This window comes from Plutella xylostella, chromosome 13 (assembly GCF_932276165.1).
Source record: "Plutella xylostella chromosome 13, ilPluXylo3.1, whole genome shotgun sequence".
NCBI classification, from domain to species: Eukaryota; Metazoa; Arthropoda; class Insecta; order Lepidoptera; family Plutellidae; genus Plutella; species Plutella xylostella.
In genome coordinates this window covers 5,091,882-5,114,381 of record NC_063993.1, presented here as the reverse complement: position 1 = coordinate 5,114,381, position 22,500 = coordinate 5,091,882, and the positions used below count along the sequence as shown (strand labels likewise).

Here is a 22,500-nt window from a genome sequence, read left to right as displayed (position 1 = left end):
CTGATGTGTCTGCTGATGTCCTGTTTTCGCTCTTCCAAAAGATCTGGGAGAAAGAAGAGGTGCCAGAAAGTTGGAAAGAAGGCCTGATTATAAAACTGCCCAAGAAAGGGGACCTGACTAACTGTGGAAACTGGAGAGGCATAAACCTGTTGCCGACATGCCTAAAAATACTGTGCAAGGTGCTATTGCACCGTATGGCGGCTCCTATTGACGAAGGACTGCGCAAGGAGCAAGCTGGTTTCAGGGCAGGTCGATCGTGTACTGACCAAATAAACCTGTTACGTACAGTTCTGGAACAGTGCAGCGAAATGCAGTGCGAAGTGTTTACTCTCTTCGTAGACTTTGAAAAAGCGTTCGACAGAGTGAAGTGGTCTAGCATCTGGAAAATCTTAAAGAGGAAAGGTATCCCGGAGAAAATCATATCCATGATACGATGCCTATACACAGGTTCCTCATGCAGAGTTCTGCACTGTGGCGAGCTCACTGAACCTATACCTGTCACCGCGGGCGTCAAACAAGGCTGTTTACTATCACCCCTCCTCTTTATAACGGTTCTAGACGACGTAATGCGTAGAGCCACATGCGAATCGCAGAGAGGTCTGCCATGGACACAGGAACAGCAATTAGAGGACATCGACTTTGCAGACGATCTTTGTCTGCTATCGACTAAACGCCAACACCTGCAGTCCAAAATTGACGACCTCGCCAGAGAAGCAGAAAAGGATGGACTACGCATAAACTGCTCCAAAACTAAAGAGATGCGGCTCAACACGTCGGATGATTGCGCCGTGCATGTAAACGGGGAGGCCGTGGAGAGAGTGAACAAATTCACGTACCTCGGCAGCGTCGTGGACCCACACGGCGGAACCGAGGCCGACATCGACGCCCGCATCAACAAGGCCCGGGCAGCCTTTGCGCAGCTCAAGCCCGTCTGGGACTCCTCCGTCATCGCTCGCCGCACTAAAGTTCGGATTTTCGAGTCAAACGTCAAGTCAGTACTCTTATATGGTTGCGAAACGTGGTTCGTAAGAGATGACCTAACAAGAAGGCTACAAGTGTTTGTCAACAAATGCCTTAGACAGATACTAAAGGTATTCTGGCCGCGAACCATCTCGAATACGGAGTTATGGAGACTGACCAACCAGAGGAGAATTGACTCGGAAATCCGGCTTAAGAAGTGGAGCTGGATTGGCCATACGCTGCGGAGATCCGAAGACCATCCACCCAAAATCGCCCTGACAAAGTGGGCTGCATCTGGCAAGCGAAAGAGGGGACGGCCAAAAACCACGTGGCGTCGCACTGTCGTGCAGGAGGCAGCCGCCCACGGCATGAGCTGGCACGAAGTCGAAGGCGTGGCACAGGACCGGTCAAAGTGGAAATCTACACTTCGAGCCCTATGTCCCTGATTAGGGATCCCAGGACCTGATGATGATGATGTATGTATAATCATCTTAATTATTTTACTCTGTTAGCACGTATCATAAGTTGGTGATTTATTTTGTTATACCTACCTAGGTACACGCCTATTCAATGAAATCGCATGTTCATACACATTATAAAGACTGAGGAATCGGACACATATCTCTTGTAATTACAATAATGATCTGGGGGCTAATTGTGTAGTTTACCTTCTATCACTAACACTTTGCGCTCCTGTTTCACCATTTCGGAATAAATGTTATCTTAGGTGAGTTAGAAAGAAAGGTGATGACAGAAATTGTGATTCCTATCATGCTTACACTCTGTAACATTAATATTATAATGTTAATATTTAGGCAAGTGCCAGTCATTTAGAATCTAGAGGATAAATATCTTTCTGTCGTTTGTGACGGAAATTAAATTAACTTTTCGAATCTAGTATCTAGATTTAACGCCCTCGTAATTCATCAATCAATGCCATATGACGAACATTTTGTGCAGTATATTTAAGAAAAAACGCAATTAAAAATTTAGACTACTCCCGAATTTAGTCAAAGCGATAGCGATCGCTGTAAAATTAGACAATAAGCCTCAGGATATTATTATATTGTAATGTTCTTGTGGCATGCAGAGAGGATTCGATAGCAACATCCTTTGTAGTTGGATATATTTGCATGTTTGGTAGTACCTACTGGGGCGTATTTTTTACTCACATACCCTAATTAAAGGGTGTATTAGGTATACTTACAGATTTTTCCAAGGCGACTTTTAAACGATCTCGTATAAATAACAAAATGTAATTGTACCAACAAAGAATCTGACGTAGAATATACATTTTAAGTTTATACATATAAACCTCGTTTTGCCTAATTTAATTAAGTACACAAACCATAAAGATAACAGTAATATTTTCAAATTACAGGCTTTTTTGTATATTCGAGTCTTATGGTTTATTGCTTAAGAGAATAAAAAATACTAAGATCATTGGCACCATACTTGCGTTGCTACCTGCTATGAATTTTGAATCAATCAATCGTTTATCTTTTTAATATTTGTAATAAAACGTTGTTTCGTTAAAACTGAATTTTCTTTTTAAGTAGTTGTATTTCATATTTTTATGAATAATCAAATGTTTTAATACATAACCTAAACCATATTATCTGATGACAACCCGTTAATACTAAGATAAAATACGTATAATACCTAGGTACCAATATGCATACGCTGGGTCATCGACCTAATGAATTTTATGCAACTTGAAGGTACTTCGCGTAGTACAGTCGGCTAAATATTATTATGTTAATAAAAATATTTGAACTTCCCTTGCGCTACGCTATTATCATAATAGCAATAGTCTAAAGAAGCTTTTATCTTTGTAATATGACTGACAGTACAAACTACTACCTCTACTACTATTGTACTATGTTGAACGGCAGAAGACTACCTATTTGTGACATCTGATAGAAGATTGCAGGGACACAGACGAAAAATTGGACGGATCAAGAAGAAAGTGCTGTGGTGTGGCGCTGCGCTCTGTAAAGAAAGTTTTGTGGTGGCATGTATGAAGGTACTCTAAGCGTTCTCAGGTAAGTTTCAGGATATTAAGTATAGTGAAGTCTACCACGAGGAGACTGGCAGTTCAGCGTTCTGATGTACTGGATATTAGTCCCTTTTGCATGTCAGCTCATGTTTGTTGGTATTTCTGATAGCATCAGTTGACACCAAAATCTGAACTTAGACAAATGCTGCTCTGCTGGACCTTAAAAATATGTGACCTTCTCAGTGTGTCGATGACCATAGGCCAGGATTTGTAAGCGTAGTGTAAGTAATGGCGACAGTCACTGACTGCTAAGTGTAGGCCGATTGTAAATAAGGAACAGGTGATACGTCACTCGAGGATGCTCTTATCATGCACCCCAAAATGCTGATGCTGTACACACTTTTAACTAAAATTTAAGTGTTTGTGCTGTGGATACATATCTCTTTTGCTGACTGTACATAGCACGCGCGCACGCCCGCGCCTTAAGGCGTGGTCTGTGATAGCGGCAGAAGCTATTAATGAGATTACTAGTGCATTCCATATTGCACACACCGCGATTGATACTCATAATAAAGCACAGAGGTACTTCGCCTTATTTGGGTGGCTATTATCACGCTGTTATCGGCTGATTACAGCAGGTAATTAAAACCAGTTTCATGTTTATTCAAACGTTATAGTTTATTTAAAACAGCTGTACGCAAAAAGAGTAAAAAGTACACAGTCAAATACGGAGCACAAGTCAAGTATGCGTGCAGCATTTTCTTCCATCCATCTAAATTTTTACGCGACAACTGATGTTTTATCAAAATATGTACGTAATTTGTCATCATTACGCTTTTATAACGAATGGTTTTCTATGCTGCACCCGTAGAATTTCCATTTAATTTGTAATCCTATCCGCTCTTATTTACATACCTACCTCAAAACAGGTTAATCTGTGATCCAAATGTATTAGCCCAATACTTACCCACCCAGGTACTTTATCTGTCTGGTGCGTTAAATAAATCTGAGCCTTCAACTGTCCTTGTTTACAGAATTTAGTATATCTTAAGACTAATATTTACTCATTCATGTCTCACTAATTAATGTTGAATGCCTTTCTTGATTACTTTAACTCTTACTTTGATTAGATAGTCTCTGGAATAGCGCAAAGTTTCTTTTAGGCTGTAAATTGTGTAGATTTATATAATTATGTAAGTTTTCCATAAAGTTTAATCATAAAGTATGGGGCATACATAAGTCTGAGTTGTATTGTATATGGTGTGAAAGTTTGGTAAAACCTCTATTCACTTTATATAAAACAAAGGTGACAAATCATGGGCAGCCGCAGTATATTTTAAACCAATAGGCCTTTCAATTGGCATGTCAAATTCGACTGATCTTGATCTATTCCTGTATAACGACATTCCATTGACATACGACTTCAAAAGCTTATGCATTATGAATCAGATTTAGCTCCAGGCATAGAAGTAATAGTAACTTTGTGGCTCACTTGTACTAGAGTAAACCTTTTTAATGGTGAAATCGGATATCAGCTAACACTACCCACCTAGGTACTACTAGTCGTACTTCATACTGGCGACTACGCACTACTGAGACCAAATTGCAAACTGCACCCACTATTCCCCAAGCAAGTTCCAATGCATGACGGTTCAAGGGTACAACCAACCAATTAAGCACCCCAAAAATTTGGTACAACGTACTGCAATGATTCGTGTGCAGTGCTTATGGAATTTTTTATTGCAATATTAAAGTTGATCAATTCATGGTAGACTAACTAACCGGAAAGCAAAGTCTAATAGAAGCATAAACAAAATAGTAAATTATTCACACATTCACAATTCCGCCCACAATTAAACACAAGGACGCTCGCACGAAAATCGGTCACGAGACTTGGCCTTATTTATGTAATAACTCGGGTTAAATACATATAGGATCACGTGATAAAAAGTAACTCGGCGTACCAGTATACCTATGAAAATGTCCCATTGCCTCAACTGCCAAACCAAACCTCTTTATGACTGATGACAAAAGATGAGCGTCATAAAGTAGTCATTAACACATTGTTTATTAATGAAAAATATTCTTAAATTATTATTATTCTTTATTATATATCATAGACTAATAATTTAGTCTATGTATATACATATATATATATATTAAGAAAAAAATATTCAGTGCTTGGTATCTATATTCCATGGTATATATAGATAGATAAGGTAACCTTTTTCTAATTTTTGTGAGTATGCAAGTTTAACAGCCGCAGATTGGTGGTGAAACCTCAGTGTAAAACTGAGGATATTTAGGAAGGCAAGGAAAAACATTCCGCAATTATACATATTTATGGTCTAGACTTAGAGGTGTGTGAAGTTAGCAGCCTAAAGTTAGCAGCCTTTGAATAGCCGACCAAATTAAGATGGTCACTCCAGTCATTGCATACTTTATCAATTAAAACATGTAAAATGCCCCAAAACATTGGAATAACAATGCTAGGTATTCATATAAACACTATAATATGTTCTAAAATAAATAAATACTAAAAAATACGACGTTTACTTACTGACGCCCTTGTTGGTTAATGGATATTTTGTATGGGGGCACCAAGATGCCATAGACCTGCCAGCATCTCACCTGGTTTATTATGTGTGTTGACTCATTATAAAACACTGACAGAAGTTTCATCAACATTGAAACGGTATAGCAGGTGTCCAGGAGCCACTTTCTGACAGATTTTGGGTAAAAATTCACAATATTTCACGAACATTCAAGTTTGCAGGTGGAACCTGAAGGAATTCAGCTGCAAATGATAGTTCATATGAAAGGTATTATTTATACCTAGAAACGATTTTCAGCAATTTCAGATTAAATTACTTTTGGTGAATATTCAAGGGGAAAATCAGAAAATAAAAGTTAGCAGCCCAAGATTAACATTTTGTATGGGGGCACCAAGATGCCATAGACCTGCCAGCATCTCACCTGGTTTATTATGTGTGTTGACTCATTATATAACACTGACAGAAGTTTCATCAACATTGAAACGGTATAGCAGGTGTCCAGGAGCCACTTTCTGACAGATTTTGGGTAAAAATTCACAATATTTCACGAACATTCAAGTTTGCAGGTGGATCCTGAAGGAATTCAGCTGCAAATGATAGTTCATATGAAATGTATTATTTATACCTAGAAACGGTTTTCAGCAATTTCAGATTAAATTACTTTTGGTGAATATTCAAGGGGAAAATCAGAAAATAAAAGTTAGCAGCCCAAGATTAACATTTTGTATGTTGATGTGTTGATGAAACTTCTGTCAGTGTTTTATAATGAGTCAACACACATAATAAACCAGGTGAGATACTGGCAGGTCTATGGCATCTTGGTGCCCCCATACAAAATATCCATTAACCAACAAGGGCGTCAGTAAGTAAACGTCGTATTTTTTTGTATTTATTTATTTTAGAACATATTATAGTGTTTATATGAATACCTATCATTGCTATTCCAATGTTTTTGGGGCTTTTTACGTGTTTTAATTGATAAAGTATGCAATGACTGAAGTGACCATCTTAATTTGGTCGGCTATTCAAAGGCTGCTAACTTTAGGCTGCTAACTTCACGCAGGTTAGACTTAGGTGTTAGGTCATGCAATGACAAAGATATCATTCAAATTAATAATAATTTAAAAAAAAGTACAAAACAAAAACTATGAATTTGGTATAATAGAAATAATATATGTAATTCAACGATATCCCTAAGTGGCTTTTGCCCTTAGAATATAGACTAATAATAAGTGAAACTATTTTAATTCGTGGAGCTCGAGTGGAAAGGCAACCTATTCAAAAATTATAATGAAATTAAGTCAAGTTCTTTACGACTTCTAGCTAGTAACTACCCATACTATTTAGGTGTGTTACGTATTAATTATTCATATGTGTAATTAATTCTATGTGTTTAACCGACTTACGTAGTCCAAATTGGTCGTCAAAAGGTCAGAGCACAATCATATAGATCTGCAATTCCGCGGCTCTATAATACAATATATTTTCTGCTATGTTGTAAATAAGTTTATGTACTAATTTATGCACCATGCATCGATCGTCCGGATACGAAACAGCAAAGCGCCCCATTTTAATTTCAATGCGACCTCTGCGATGCTCAGAGATATTTCAATATCTCAGGCGATGCTAAATCAAGGGGAAGTACCTTAAATACTGAATAAATTAAAACAACTATATTTAAAAATCCTCATCCCTACGAAAGAACTTCCATCACGCGAAGGAAATATCCTAAGGTGAAGCAAAGCTCACGGCGGATCAGCTAGTTAATTTCTAAAATTCAATAGTTTATGGTTTAATTTCGTAATAAGGAAACACATCCGTAGAGCTTTCTAACCTTGACATGTCTCGAAAGTATCAATATTTTCTGATTTCCGTTCACAACGTATTTACTCATATTTGCGTTCGTGCGTGTTGTACGGTCGTTGGTTTTGCAATTTCAAGAATCCTCGTGAAATTATCAGAAACAAGAATTTAAGATAGGTCCATACTTTTCAAAACTGGTATCAAGGGAATCTACTTTTATTTCACTGTCACTTCATTTGTTACGTTATGTGGCCGCCCGCGTGCTTGACTGCCTACGTAGCATTACCTTTTTCAGTGTCGTCAGATATATCTGGTAATTTTAAGTAATCATAGTAGATATAGGATAATCTAAATTATTAATTTGTATTGAAATTCTAATGGGAAGTAATTATTCAAATGCTGCTGCACTTTCCATAAAATAAAATCATTAAGGTTCATTATAATATGTAAGGGTACGGCTACAATGAATATTATAAACTTATGATGGCAAGAAAACTAAGCAAGAAATAGGCAAACCCAGATAAAACTTAGGTTACCCTTCTGAACAACATTTCAGCCATTCCAGCATTCAATAATAATAAAAAATACAATGTGCCAATGGCATACTTGTACTAGTACTGGACCAACAAGAGTGCAGGTTCCTCTCAACGTAATTACTAATTTGCCCAAAAAAGGACAGCAACCTTCTGGTGACGAAGTAAAAGGCTCACAACAGAGACCTACGTACCTACGTCGCGTTACGTACGCACGTACTATCGGCGAATCGGCCAGCGAACCGCTTGAGGCCTTCCAACATAAAAACACACTCTCGTACAAAGAGTTACGCATGGGATATCGTTTTAAAATATGACCGCATGAATTTCCCCGATAGTACTTATCAAGGCGTTACGTCATCACATATCAAAACTGGAGCAAAGCAAGTACCGAATAAACCTGTTCATCGGATAATGAAGGTTCTTGAAAAGACATGAATGACCTCCGCGCAAGTGGTTTTGAAGTTCATTACTTATTTGTTGTAATATATGAACCTACGTCGATTATTCTCGAGTCATTGCCACTGTATTTATTATTTCTCAATTAAAAAAGGTAACCCAATAAGATAAAATTATTTTGAAATATAGGTACTATCTAAACTTATTTGACAGTAGCGGTCAGCTATGAATGAACGATTCATAAAAAGGTCGCTAGATAGAAGGTATTTTTCCATAACTTTTCTTGCTACGTTGATTTGAATGATCAAATGTAGCCTTTCATATTTATTTATAATATACCACCATAACTACTCAATGGATTTGCAGTTTATTCATAAAATACGTTTACAGAATCTTGGTTGAGTTTTATCCAAATCAAAAGGATTAGAGTTGTTTTATGTATAATAAACATATTCTCACATTAAGGGAATTACATGGGAAAACCCTTGAAGGTAAAGATAAGTTAACGGGCAACAGCTATTAAAATTTATGTTATATGCCTAAAAGTTGGAATGATTTAATATTAAAACAAAAATAAATTAATCTAATTCTAAAAAGGATATGTCTTAACATTCAAATTTCGCACTTCATTTTAGGCATCCGGTAATTGGGATACTTAAAAATATCTAGACTGATCGCACTTACCATAATTAAATTATTAAATAACTACATAAATAAGCATTTAATATATTAATTATTCTAAATCAATGCTCCCATGTGAAATATGTTTATTTCAATTGAGATGCTTAGGTAGGTCATCAATTTGTATTTTTCATAAGTTTTTGTGATTCAAAGTTTGGTTACCTGTGACATAAAAAGTTATATCCGTCAATTTGAATGATCGATGCTGTCCGATTGGCCTGTAAAGCAGTCAGTCCAGAGGGGGTATCGCGAAGTCAAAAGGAAGTAACATTTACAAAGTAATAGTGTCAAATTCAATAGGTACATTTTGAATCCCAAAATTTCCTATTAGGTTTTTATGAGAGTGATGGAATAGAGAGTCACTCTTTTGTACACTGTGCATCAACATAAGCACATCTAGTCCGTCGCAGATGGCTGACATCAATGAAATTGGCGGGCCGGTCAAAATTCGGCCAGGAGGATTATTTCAATTCTGTACACAAATTACTGAGTGTCTCTAACTCTAAAAAGGTGTGATGATTGTTTCACAAATTATAAATAATTAGCACATATTAAGAGATTAATTACGCCGGATATTTAACAAAGATCAAAGATAAAAGCAGCACCTGTTGTTAAAGTAAATGTTAATTAATTGTGCTTTGGCAATCGTTCATTTTTTTGCTTGTCGCCATGATAGATTGACAAAATGATCAGACTATTGCAAATACAGTCAATTAGAAAAGCTAATATAGCGCGGCTATTACACTAATGACTATAACGATAACGATACGTCTAAAACTAAGTAAAAAACTGCGCTAAGACAACAAAATAATTTTAGCGTCCATAATTTTTGCGACGTGATCTAGATTGAGATAATCTAGTAATTAAGTAAGTTACTATTTCTAGACTCCGTCGTAATTTTAGTTGCAATGTCTTCTTGTGAAATTGTTATATTTCTCTTTGACTGTACCACATGCCATATGTATACATGTACTCCTAAGAAACAACCTTGTTGTAAGCGGAAATCCGTTCAAATATTTTAATAAATAACTATAATATTAGGCACAATATTTATTTTAATGAGAGCTAAGTTCTGTTTAACAAAACGTGTGGGTTGGCTTTCACATGCGTAACTTTACTAGTGCCCTTGAGAGTTACTTAAAGGCTTAGGGCGATGATTGGGTCAAAACTTCCAGTACATATTATTATACAATCATTTAAAAATATTACATGGTATTTTTCCTGTAAGTAAATTTAAAAGTAGTACTGTCAAATACCACAAATATTGGGAAAATCTGAAACCAGATATTTGTAACTCTTGGACATTTTCATGTATTTTTTATTTCATCTGTTTTATTATCTTAGTATTCAGTGTCTTATTCTAATATGTATATCTCTTTTGATAAAAAATATGTAATTTTATAATGAATTAACTTTATTCTCCTAATTTTGGAGCTTTATGGGCATGGCAAGGCCATGTTCTACAGTGGACTATAAGCTGATGATGTACCATAATAAGCTGTCCGACCGATAACTAGCCACCATAACTATTATAGGCATGCCTGTAATAAGCAAAGCATAATAGAAGTGGCCGGTGAAGCCTAGGCGAGCGTGAAAGACCTTAGTCTAGGCATTCCGTAGGCAATAAGCGTAGCACTGAGCATTAGCACTCACGGCTCACGGGTCATCTGTTCCGTTATTATGCTCGAGAAATGATCTTAGCTTAGGTTGCGCGCTTAGTGGCTTATAATAATAATTCTTTAGTAGATACTTAGAACAATTATTGTGTGTTATTAATTCCAATTTTATGAAGGCGATAATTTAAATAATAAATTAATTTACCTCTACTGATAAAAATAAAAATTCCTATCCTATCGCAAACATTATTTTTAAAGTTAAATAGTAACTATAGCTAAATTTGTTTGGTTTTCAAGTAGATATTTGCACGTATTCTTAAGATAAAGGTTGTTGACAGTTTGACAGACAGACGGACGGATAGACGGAAAACAATACATACTCGTAAAAACGATCTTATTATTGTTTTCGAAATGAATTTAAAGCAAACGGTAACTTTTTAACGAGGGAAGTGGTCCAATACTAGTATATTGTATCAATCAATCTATTGGTTTAGAATGTTAAATAAACCACATTCATGTGAAATACACTCAGGTCTAACTAAAGTCTACGTTCAAGTTAATAAATTTCAAGATAAATGTAGGTAATGTTAAATGCATAAAGTTTAGCTAATTGATTAATTTTAGTATAGCTACTTGTTAGAACTATTTAGTAGGCGGACCCCTTCGACTCCAAAATGATATTTTGTAAGCAATATTAGTATTGAATATTTTTAAGAATACTGATATACAATACAAGATTGGACACATCTCCCGGCCTAAAGTGAGTGCAGTAATTCACCCCGCTTATTATAGGGTGTTTCATAGCGTGGCTATCCACGTTATTCTTAAAGAAATTACTTAATTAATGGGTACCTAATTTAATAGAAATCTCTACCTGACATGACTGAAAATATTTTTATGAATGAGTTCACCTTCACGTCCAACGCAAAAACGTTAGTTTTAATGAAAAGGATATGTTAAAGTTAGTTAATGTAGGTCAGGAAACTAGATGACCTCTACCAGATGATCTGAACTCAGTGCAGAATTGCTGATATCTAGTTAGAAATAATACGTGGGTATTTTTAGGTCTCGTGATCACAGCAGTGGAGGCCATCGGCCAGTGCCACCCCCCGGCAAGGTCTTCAAATTAAACAGTTCAAGAAAACAATAAAGTTTGAAATAATTGTCTAAGACCAAACTGCTATTTAGGAAGGCTCGAATATGCATGATTAAAGTAAAATTTGCCGCTTTGCTCATTTAAATATTAAGAGAGCACGCGACCAAATAACTTTCCTGTGATTTATAATGTCTGTCTACATCAGGAGGCAATATATTTGCTTTTCAGACTTTTAAACAGACAAAAACATGAGAATGAAAAGTAATAAATTAAGACGACGCCGATGCTTAGATAACGCATTCTGAAATCACCAATAATATTCGCATCACTTAAAAGAAACAATATTTATAAATAGTTACTTAACTTGAGCTAACAAAGTTTAAACACTAAAATTTCTAATGACGACATCTTCACCTACTTAGCGAGATACACGTGGATACCCTGAATTAAAATCTAGTTTAAATAATAATGTACCGGCTAGGCTGTGCTGTTAGCAAATGACTAATAAGAATTTAAAAGTCTATAATTTAAATAATAGACCGAGAGCAAAATTAATCTTTGCGGCAAAGCTTAACTACCAATAAAATTAGCTTGGATAGGTATTGAGTATAGGTAATAATAACAAGAAGTTTATGAGTGTTAAGTTAAGTCACATAAAAAACAAATAAACAGTAGGTATCTTTTCTTGCTGTCGGTACCGCTGGCATATACTCAAGAGAAGGATTAATGAGGACAAGTACGTAGTAAATATCACCCTGCCCACACCATACACGGCCACCATAATGGCCACACTTTTGATACATATTTTAGCACATCGCTCCCGTTCTATTAATAATGTTCATATGCCAATATAAAAGTTAGAAGGATTCTTAATTAATTCATCACAGACGTAATTACAGTTAATATTCAAATACGTAACTATAAGTCTCAGTCTTCCGTGCCTTTGTACGTAAAATATCACATTATTATTGTCAATACCACTTGGATGATCGGACATGGGATCTTGTGTGTGGTGTGAGTAAAAACTGTTGAAGGATTGGCTTAAAATTGGCTCCCTCAAAATATTTTTATTCTTCATCAGCCTATAGCAGTCCACTGCTGGACGTAGGCATCTCCCAAAGCACGCCACTGAATGCGATCTATAGCTTTCCATATTTACTCAAATAATATTCCATATTTCTTCGTATTTAAATGCAATTGCCACTCCATTGTCATGTATAAAAGTTAGCAGACTTCGGGCCTAAGATTAAAATAAATGTTTAGAATGGCCGTTGGAAAAATACAGTGAAGGTGAATTTGACAGAATATTTTAATTACCTACTAGTTACTGTATTGAAATCATACGTAAAATATGACCCACTCACAAAATAGTTGGTAATGTTGTCATTGAAATGTTAAACTTAACCAACAATATGCCAGATTTAGTTAAGCTAAAATTACTACTACTAAATATGAATCACAAGGCCAGAAATATATTTATCTACTCACATTTCTGTTATGAGTAGACGTGGGAAATTTTGAAAATAAATAGGTAATAAAGATCAATTCTTACTAACTTTAAAAGATAACTTCACAGTAAATAAGTAAAAAATAATACGACATGTATAAACATTATAAGTTGTGCGAGACATTAGTCATTAAAACAAAGACATGCATGTATGAAGACAATAAAATTGCAATTAAGTAGTAAGCATTAGCTTTAAGTTTAAAATTGTTTTAAATTATATAATTTTAATAGTTAAACTATAAATATTAGAGTTTCTAGAGGCCCATGTCCAGCAGCCGTACGTGGATGGTGATCGAATGATGTTGATCTATAATATCTTAAATTTTACAATATCCCTTATATTATACCACATTATGTCTCAATTCGGAGTATGGTAAATCTTATAAGGCAAAGCTTACAAAACAGCTATTTATAATAAAGATTTAATTTCATTCACAAAAATCCTCGGAAAACGTATCGAAGACTTGGTCCTAGCAGCAGCCATAATCGCTTGCATGATACCATGATGATGAGGTTTGCATTAATTGTAGATAGACATGTAGGAAATGCTTTTAGCATTAAGTCCACCGGTTTGTACATCTACTCTTTGTAAATTGTAAAAGTATATATAAACTAGCTGTTGCCCGTGAACTTCACTTCACTACCCTGCCCTACCCTTCTTACCTTTTAAACCTTCCTTGGACTTCCAAAAATATTTCAAGACCAAAATTAGCGAATTCAGTTCAGCCATTCTAGCATCAGCAAGGAAACCCGACTTATTTTTATATAGTTGATATAAGTAAATAAATATACGAGTACCACATTGGTCGCGACCGCCTATGGTCTATGGTCGCTACCTGCGCACGCACGCTGCACGGAGCTTCCACCGCCTTATTATTTCATAATACCCATGGCGCAGAACTAAGGAATACTAGACTTGATACGCAAAAATCAAGCAATACTTCTATGGTAGAATCAACAGAACCCCCTGAACGGATATGTAGGAATCGGAGTCAAAGGATTAGAGTCAAATGTGCTTAAAGGATACTCAATAGCGTGAAAGATGATGAACAATACTATTAGCTTCAACTTTTTACAGTGGAAAAGATGATGAAATTAAAGCGACACCATAAATGGTGGAAAATTATTAACAAGAGCTATACAGAGTTAAAAAGTTTGTTTAGCTCATAGTGAATGAATGTGTCAATTTTGCTTCGATTTTCTATTTATAGTTTAGTCATCATTTTATCAATAAACCTAATTTAGGGAGTCGTTTTATCGTGACAGAAATGTCGCATACTTACATAATTTGTTCATAATATTACCTACTATAGTAACTCGCTGATGGCGCGTGTAGAAATGTCATTAACATAAAAAGAAAACATAATTTGAATTTGACAATGATACCTATCTAGAGATTTTATTTTCATACTAATTTTGAGATGGCATAAGAAAGCTTTTAACATTTTAAGAGAAGTCAATTAAAAACTAATAAAATTTTGAGAATTAGCATAATGCAAAAAGGAGTCCGCTTTTAGACGAAATAAACATTTTATGGCATGGTTATCCTCTGTTTCTGTACTTAGAGTACTTAATAAGTAAAGCATTGCAAATGTAAGTTATAGAAAATATTAACCATTCAGTTAGCGTCTGTCGTTGACCCAGGGTACGCCTCCACCATTCGTACACAGGTTGCCGGGTACATTGAACTGGTAACAAAATAATCCATCCTGTATAAGGAAAACTAATCAAAAAGCCATTTTTTTAATTCCTATACAGAGTCGTCCTCACATTTCTTTATTTTACCTCCTTTTACCTTAATAATTCCGCAAAATAACTGTAAACTCTACTTCATCCCTACTCATGAATTCAAAAATATAGTACAAAAATCTCATACTTTTAATGGTAAACCACCGAGCTGGTAAAATTTGTGGTCACACGATGTAATGTAAAACAATTTACATACACGTTATTTTTTTTTTTTAATCATACTCGGAAAAATAACTTTATCATGTATTTATGGATATCCATATATAGCGCCTATACATAGATGTAATTTTTATTTCTGACAGCTCCCGATATTACTAATAATATTACTCGTCTTATTTTAAATAGACACATTCATTATTATGAATATTTGTGAAACAAAGAATAAGCCAAATTACAATCGGTACAATTAAAATAAAAAATATTAATTATATACAATTAAGGCAGTTTTTCAGTTAGTCAGTCTAAACATTGCATAATTAATAAAGAAGCAATTAACACACTATAGGCATAGACGCAATTTAAATTGAGACACACATAATTTAAACTATTCTGCATTATAATATTAAGACCAGTTTCTTGCACCTTCTTAGGTCTATATTCATTTCTTTGGAACCAAAATATTGGAAGGAGAGCAAGAGTGCTAAGTTTTATATATAGTAGGGGTGGATACTGCGAACTGTAGTTCACTCCGGTCAGTGGCCGGGCGCGGTCACATCATTAACTAGTGATCAGCAAAATATACAGTACGTAATCTAAGAAAACTATGATACATTGACCACCGAAAACCAGGGTTTCTATTGGTCACGGTGGATTAGGCTTAGGATTGTGTGTGCCATGGATTTAATTACTGTGCATCGAAAGGATTAATTTCTTGGTGATGGTGTTTTATTAATGGTTTATACACAACTTTTGATGTTGTATATTTCATTATTCTTTCATTAAAAATCTAACAAAAGACCTGCACTAAAAACACGTAAAAAATATAACAACTTATTCCCATCCAAGAACTCCATGCGCATAAAAAAAAACATTTTTCGCAGACCATGGAGGTTGTCTAACTACAAGTTGCGAAATTTTTGCAGATCCCAGCTATGGCCTTCAAGCTGGTGCTTCTCCTGGGTCTGGCGGGCGCCTGCTCCGCGTCCCTGCGGCTGCAGGAGCGGTACGCCTGGAACGCCCTGGACTGGAACTTTCCAGATGAATACTCGAGACAGCAGGCGCTATACTCCGGCGCTTTTGTCCCGGAAAACGCCCTCCCTGTCGGCATCGAGAGGTGGAAGAACAAGCTGTTCGTCAGCGTCCCTAGGTGGCGGGCTGGTAAGTTTTTTATTTGTTTTTTTTTTTAATAAAGTACGCTTGGTTTTATTAGTAATCTACACAGGTTACAAAAGAGGAATTTTGTGATCTGAAAGAGATCTCTTTTATTTAGCTCAGTGAAAAAAGTTTTAGAAGAATGTATTTCCAGCTGTATTCTCTTTCTTATGAGTATTTTGATTTTATTGTTTGAAACAAACCACACGAACAATCTTATGGATACAAAATATAAATGCCGAAAATGGAATATCAATAAATAATCATAACTATAGAAAAAGCTTTATTTTCTATCACGACAGTGTAACATATTCGAAATACTTAAATCAAAATAAGAAATGTTATTCGCATTCGCATACTAAAGGTTCCGTAAGATCGTATCATATATAACAAAATAAAAATATTCAAATCCCGTTTCATATACATAACGACCCCGTTTTGTGTATACGTGGGAAATTATGTATGTTTACGCTGAAAGATAACATTTAGATACTTAAAAGGTTTGCGGAGGATGATGAAGACTTTGCTATGGCGGGAGACAATCTGCCTACGGAACCCGTAAAAGTACCTACACGCATAATGATATATGAACTGTTACGATCGAAGTTATCTTAGTTTTTTATTGATGATTATGTAGTTTGTTGTTTTCTATTCTAATCTATAAATCTAAGTTCGTGACATACACCTTTGAGCGCCTAAAATAGGATTATATAACGGTAGCATCATAGAAATGTGTGAAAATTCAATCTTAGTCGGGAAAATCAATATCAATCACACCATAAAGATTCTAGGGATATGCGCTATAAATGACGCCTATTAATTTATTAAATTCAATAAATGATTAAACCTTTTTTAAATACTTTTAGTTCTAGATTGAAATTACCGTAGGATTTTTTTAAACTATTTGGCACCTAGATCTAGCCCTCGAAGATACAACAACACAACTACGTAATATCGAAGCGCTAGTTCGCAGTCGGAAAGCTAGTTTTCAGCGGTTTATTACCGTGAATCCGGTGCAGACAGTCAATACGTAAGTTCGTAAGGTTGTTGAACCACACCTAAGTACAAAGTGTATTTCAGTAACTGGGTTTGTTTGTTTGTCACGGTTCAGCGCGGCTCCTACTGGGCGTGTTACCATCGGTGAAGTAACATAATGACTGACACAATAACAACATTAAGTGATAACCAGCTTACACATGCTACTGTAGACAAAGATAAACCACCTGCACAGTAAACTAGTACTAAAAGTACTTTTACGGACAATTTATTGTAAACTGGTATGGGCGTTCAATAAAACAGGAGTAGAACCAACAGGGTGTGTCAGTGCGATACTGTAAGTTTAGTATAAGTTGTGCAAGTGTGTAGTGAATAACTTAGTTAATTAACCTATTGATATCCGAATTGGAGTGGCCAATGTGTTATAATGGCCCATTCACGGTCAGTATAACCACTTATGGCGAGCATGGTAAATGTGAGGTCTCGCGATCTGTTCCGGTTTGTGAGCCGAGTCACATAACCATGTCAATCTGACTGACACCGGTATTTGCTAATCTGTCGGGCTCTCGAGAAAACTGGCAATCGTAAAATTTCCTAAACCGCATCTCATTTGGAATTGAACCGTACAGTGAGACACAGGAGTCCATTATGCAAATGGCTTGTGTGCGAGGTTCCGTGCCAGTTCGCAACTCCGCGGCCCACTCGGAGATTAAGTATTTCCTGAGTGAATAAACGTAAATGCCTCAGATTCAACAATTAACTTAGCCACATAAAACTTTTCAAATAAAAAGAAATGCATCAGTTAAAACAATATAAAATGGAAAAGAAAATTATATCATGATCATGATTCTAGGTGCCGAAATACGTTTTAACTTAAAAAAGCTGGTTAACGAAAGTCATAGATCTTATCTAAAAATAATTGTGTGCCTTTCAAATACCTATTTAGTAGGTAGTTTAAGTAAATATAAGTAATATATTTTTTTATTGACACCATATGAAGGGACAATTTTTTTATTTATAATAATGAAAAGACATAGAAAAACATAATTAGATATTATACAAATAGCCCGCCCCAGGACGCACCCGACCCAAAGGTTCCCATCACGCAGCATTACCGCGCTGCACTGCGAGGGAGATCCTCTGCATCAATTAGTAGTGTTATGATATAATATTGATTCACATAGAAAGTGTCACTATTCACAGACGATTCTCATTATAATTCGACCATTAGAGTTACAGAATCAACTCAATTCTAGTCAACTGCGGAATTTTCCACCCGTAGGTGTAACCTGCCGGTTTATGTAAGCACCTGACTAGGTACCTATCGGACCTATTGGTCAAAAATGCGCCCAAGATTCAGGTCAAAGTCGAAACGAGATCGGTTATATGAATTACCCCGCGTCTATATTCTCAATCAACATTCACTGAGTAATGATAACTAATTCCGACAGTCAAATAGTTACTGTTGATTTATTGAATGAGCCTTCTTATTCATGGGTATACTTAGGCCTCAGACACCAAAGGAACTTTAGGTAATATTTCATGTATTTTATAAATACGTTTTATAATATTCATTTAATTACAATAATTTGTTGACTAAATCAAAGAGTTTCACAACTCTAGTTACACTACTACGTTAACAAACAGACATCGTACCTACATAGTTAATGTTAATTTAGATCATAAAATAATGCTTAATAAGGTGCGAAAACGATGATTGATGTTGATGAATAACCGCTGAAAATTTAATCATCCGTTATACGAGCATCCACAGTTTTCATAATGCCAATACAAGTAATTATATTTATGTAAAGGTACGTAGAATACATAATTGCTTTGACAATTTATAATAGGTACCTTAATTCGATACTACTTTGACATAACAAACTTAAATGACACCGGCCTTCTAAAAGTAGATATATCCATTACTATATTATCATTGGACCAACTGAATGAAAGCACGTGGTTATCAAATTAAGATTTTACTCAATACATTTCAGCGTAGCAATAAAATTCGTGCCTGTGCAACAGGTATGTAAATGAAATCTAATACGATCAAAGCCTGTATTTATGCGCGGTGTGTCGTATTAGTCACACACATGATTTGTCATGTCAACCCATGTCAGTAGCTTATTCAATTCACTCTTGAACAAGATCTCTAATTCACTGAGTCAGGGGGGGTCATTCTAAATGACGGAATGAGCGCTGCTGCGTGAGCCACGACTCTTATCTCGTTGTACTAAACGTGTTGTTTGCACGATAGCTCTCGTTCGTTTGTTTTTCGTTGGTATAGAGTATTCCTCCTGAAACGTACAATTCATCAAACTTGTCTGCTTGTCTGCAGCAGCGCGTATAATCGACAACGCCCTCCAATTGCCTTTAATTTTCATAATGAGATTACATGATGAAATAGATAATGGATGAAGCGTGTACAATGCATTGTACCTGCAGCTACTGAGTAGCGTATTGTTCACTGTAATGAGCGTTTAATTGTTCACATTTTATTGTTCATAAAATAAATATTCATAGAGATAAACAATTGATAGCAGAGTTTACTCTGGAGTGGAGACCATGAACAAAAGCCGCTGCATGAAAAGTTGCATTAGTCAATTAAATTAATCTTCAAAGAAAATATAATTAAGTAACATGTGGTAATATAGCGTGAGAAGCTCTCCAGTTCGTTGGAACTAAAACATTACACGCTTGTGCTCTATGGAAGTGCTCTATTCCCAGCAAAACATGCTCGTTGGCTGCTGATGATGATGATAGAGCAACCGATACAGATTAATTAGCAAAAGTTGCACTAAGCTGTTTCTATACAAAAGATAGGATATACAGATCGTAAGGAATTTTTTTTAACATATTATTTCAATTACTGCAGCTAGGTATCTAGGTATATGTTTAAGTTTTAAATTAAGCAATTTTGTAGTTCGCGTGTAGAAAATATGTTTACCACCGTGTGTACATAGCTTTTAGCTGTCTGAATAAGTAAGAATTTATTGGCTCTGACAAGTTAAACACCCATTTTGCCACCGTCTAATAGGCATATTGAATATGGCTAGCCATGAGCCAACATAGAATCATGATGTGGTAATACGCGACAGGTAAAAACTGTGGTATGGCAAATGCATAATAGAAAATATTATCTGGATTACGGTAAATTAGCCATTGCAATGCTCGCGTGTGGCAAATATATGCCATCATGTGCAACCAGTCGCGTGGCTGTACTCTAAGTATAGACGATAATGTACTCTCATATCGGGAACTGATATAATTTCATGTAACATAATGTGCCACTATCTGATACACATTTGTATGCTATGATATGCTTCAAATAATGGTGAACCACCAAACCACCCTCTAAACAGTTGAACGTTATGTTTAATTTAATCTCTATATTCTCAAGTCTAGGTTCTCCTTAACTAAAATTAATTTGAAAGTGTTGCTAAACCAGTTTTTTTTATCTATTCCAGGTATCCCGGCTACATTGAACTACATCCCTCTCGATGCTCCGTACGAGCCATCCCCCAAGTTGATCCCCTACCCCAGCTGGGAGGGCAATGAACTCGGCAACTGTCAGAATGGACTGAACACCGTCTACAGAATCAAGGCCGACAAATGCGACCGTCTCTGGGTGTTGGATGTTGGCACTTATGGTTATGGTTAGTATCAATTCTGGACAGTTTATTTGCTAAAATAATATACTTTCATAGTTTATAAATTATTTTAATGCCGAAATGTTTTCAATTTTACTGTTTGTAATACGACAATAGAATTACGAAGCGAATCGAGCAATAGATAGGCTCACTTCTTATTAAGTTGGGACTTAAATAATTATCATATCTGCCTCGTAAATTCGTAGATTAGGCACTTTCATTATTACAAGGCTAATTGGTTTTTTTTATAAAATAAATGTTTTGTTTGTTTCAGATCCCAATGTTACTAACCCCTGTCCTTACGCCCTTAACGTCTATGATCTTAAAACTGACCGTCGTCTCCGGAGATACGTCTTCCGCCCTGAAGACATCGTCCCCACCACTTTTATCGCTAACATTGCTCTCGATGAAGGCAAAAGCTGTGAAGACACCTTCGCATACTTTTCCGACGAACTTGGATATGGACTCATCGCCTACTCCTGGGAGCAGAACAAATCTTGGCGGTTCACTCACAACTTCTTCATGCCTGATCCTCTTGTTGGTGAATTCAACATCGCCGGTCTGACCTTCGACTGGGGAGTGGAGGGCATATTCGGAATCTCCGCGTCACCAGCAGGCAGCGACGGCTTCCGCACTCTGTACTTCAGTCCGCTCACTAGCCATACAGAGTTTGCTGTCTCAACCAGCGTCCTGAGAAACGAAACCAAGACCAAAGGAAACTACAAAGACTTCAGAGTAGTTGGCAACCGCGGCCCCGACACCCACACCACTGCCAAGGTGGTCGGAGAGAACGGAGTCCAACTATACAGCTTAATCGACCAGAACGGAATTGGCTGCTGGAATATAAACAAACCCCTGAAACCGGAAAACACCGCTGTAGTTGACAAGGATGACGTTGGCTTGGTCTTCCCCAGTGATGTCAAGATTGATGATGATGAGAACGTATGGGTTTTGTCGGACAGAATGCCGGTGTTCTTAGAAGCAAACCTGGACTACAGTGACATCAACTTCAGAATATACACTGCACCTCTGAGTGTGCTACTGCAAGGAACAGTGTGCGAGCCGTCACAGGCGCTGAAGCCCTACCAGGCCCCGCAAGCCCCGGCCCTGCCTGCCCTCCCCCGCTTCCCCCAACTCGGGTCACCGAACTCGCAGTTTGGTCTGGCACCAGGCTCACCAAAGCAATACGAAGTGCCTCAGTACGTTATCGTGCCATCTCAAGGTCAAAAGCCACAGACTTACCTTCCGCTAATCACTGACAACTTCGCTCCTAAAGTAGAGGCTTACATCAATGTCCCGAAACAGCCGAGCGTACCCTACATAACAGGACGTCTTCCCAAAGCTCAGCAAAACCTTCAGTCTATTCAGAGCAACCCTGGATCTTACAGCCAGGGGCAACAAAACGCAGCATCACCGAACCGAAACCAAAAGCCTTGGTGGTTGAGAGGAAACTACGAGGTATATGAATCATGATGAGGAAATATGTGTGTGTAATATTGTGTTGGATGTTTGTGACAAAACGTTAGTAGTACAATAGTTATGCTATCGTGTATCTAGATGTATCTGCTGATGTTTTACGAGTATGCACGTGCGCGTGAGTGATTGCAAGTGCTGAATTAGGAGTGAATGATGTTTATCG

The 22,500-nt window shown here is 36.5% G+C and overlaps 1 protein-coding gene across 1 annotated transcript; it reads left to right on the top strand.

Moving 5' to 3' along the window:
• Positions 1–15,507: 15,507 nt before the first annotated feature.
• LOC105397990 (protein yellow) lies at positions 15,508–22,467 on the top strand. Its single transcript, XM_011570032.3, has 4 exons — positions 15,508–15,641; positions 15,981–16,215; positions 20,679–20,867; positions 21,136–22,467. Exons 2-4 carry the CDS (start codon positions 15,990–15,992, stop codon positions 22,332–22,334), a joined length of 1,614 nt encoding a protein of 537 aa, XP_011568334.3. The 5' UTR covers positions 15,508–15,641; positions 15,981–15,989; the 3' UTR covers positions 22,335–22,467.
• The last annotated feature ends 33 nt before the right edge of the window (positions 22,468–22,500 follow it).

Bases quoted from the DNA above. Each gene is read 5' to 3' on its own strand.
- LOC105397990 (XM_011570032.3), top strand. From the start codon at position 15,990: ATGGCCTTCAAGCTGGTGCTTCTCCTGGGTCTGGCGGGCGCCTGCTCC. The intron at 16,216-20,678 runs GTAAGTTTTTTA...TATCTATTCCAG, and splicing joins CGTCCCTAGGTGGCGGGCTG to GTATCCCGGCTACATTGAAC. The intron at 20,868-21,135 runs GTTAGTATCAAT...TGTTTGTTTCAG, and splicing joins TGTTGGCACTTATGGTTATG to ATCCCAATGTTACTAACCCC.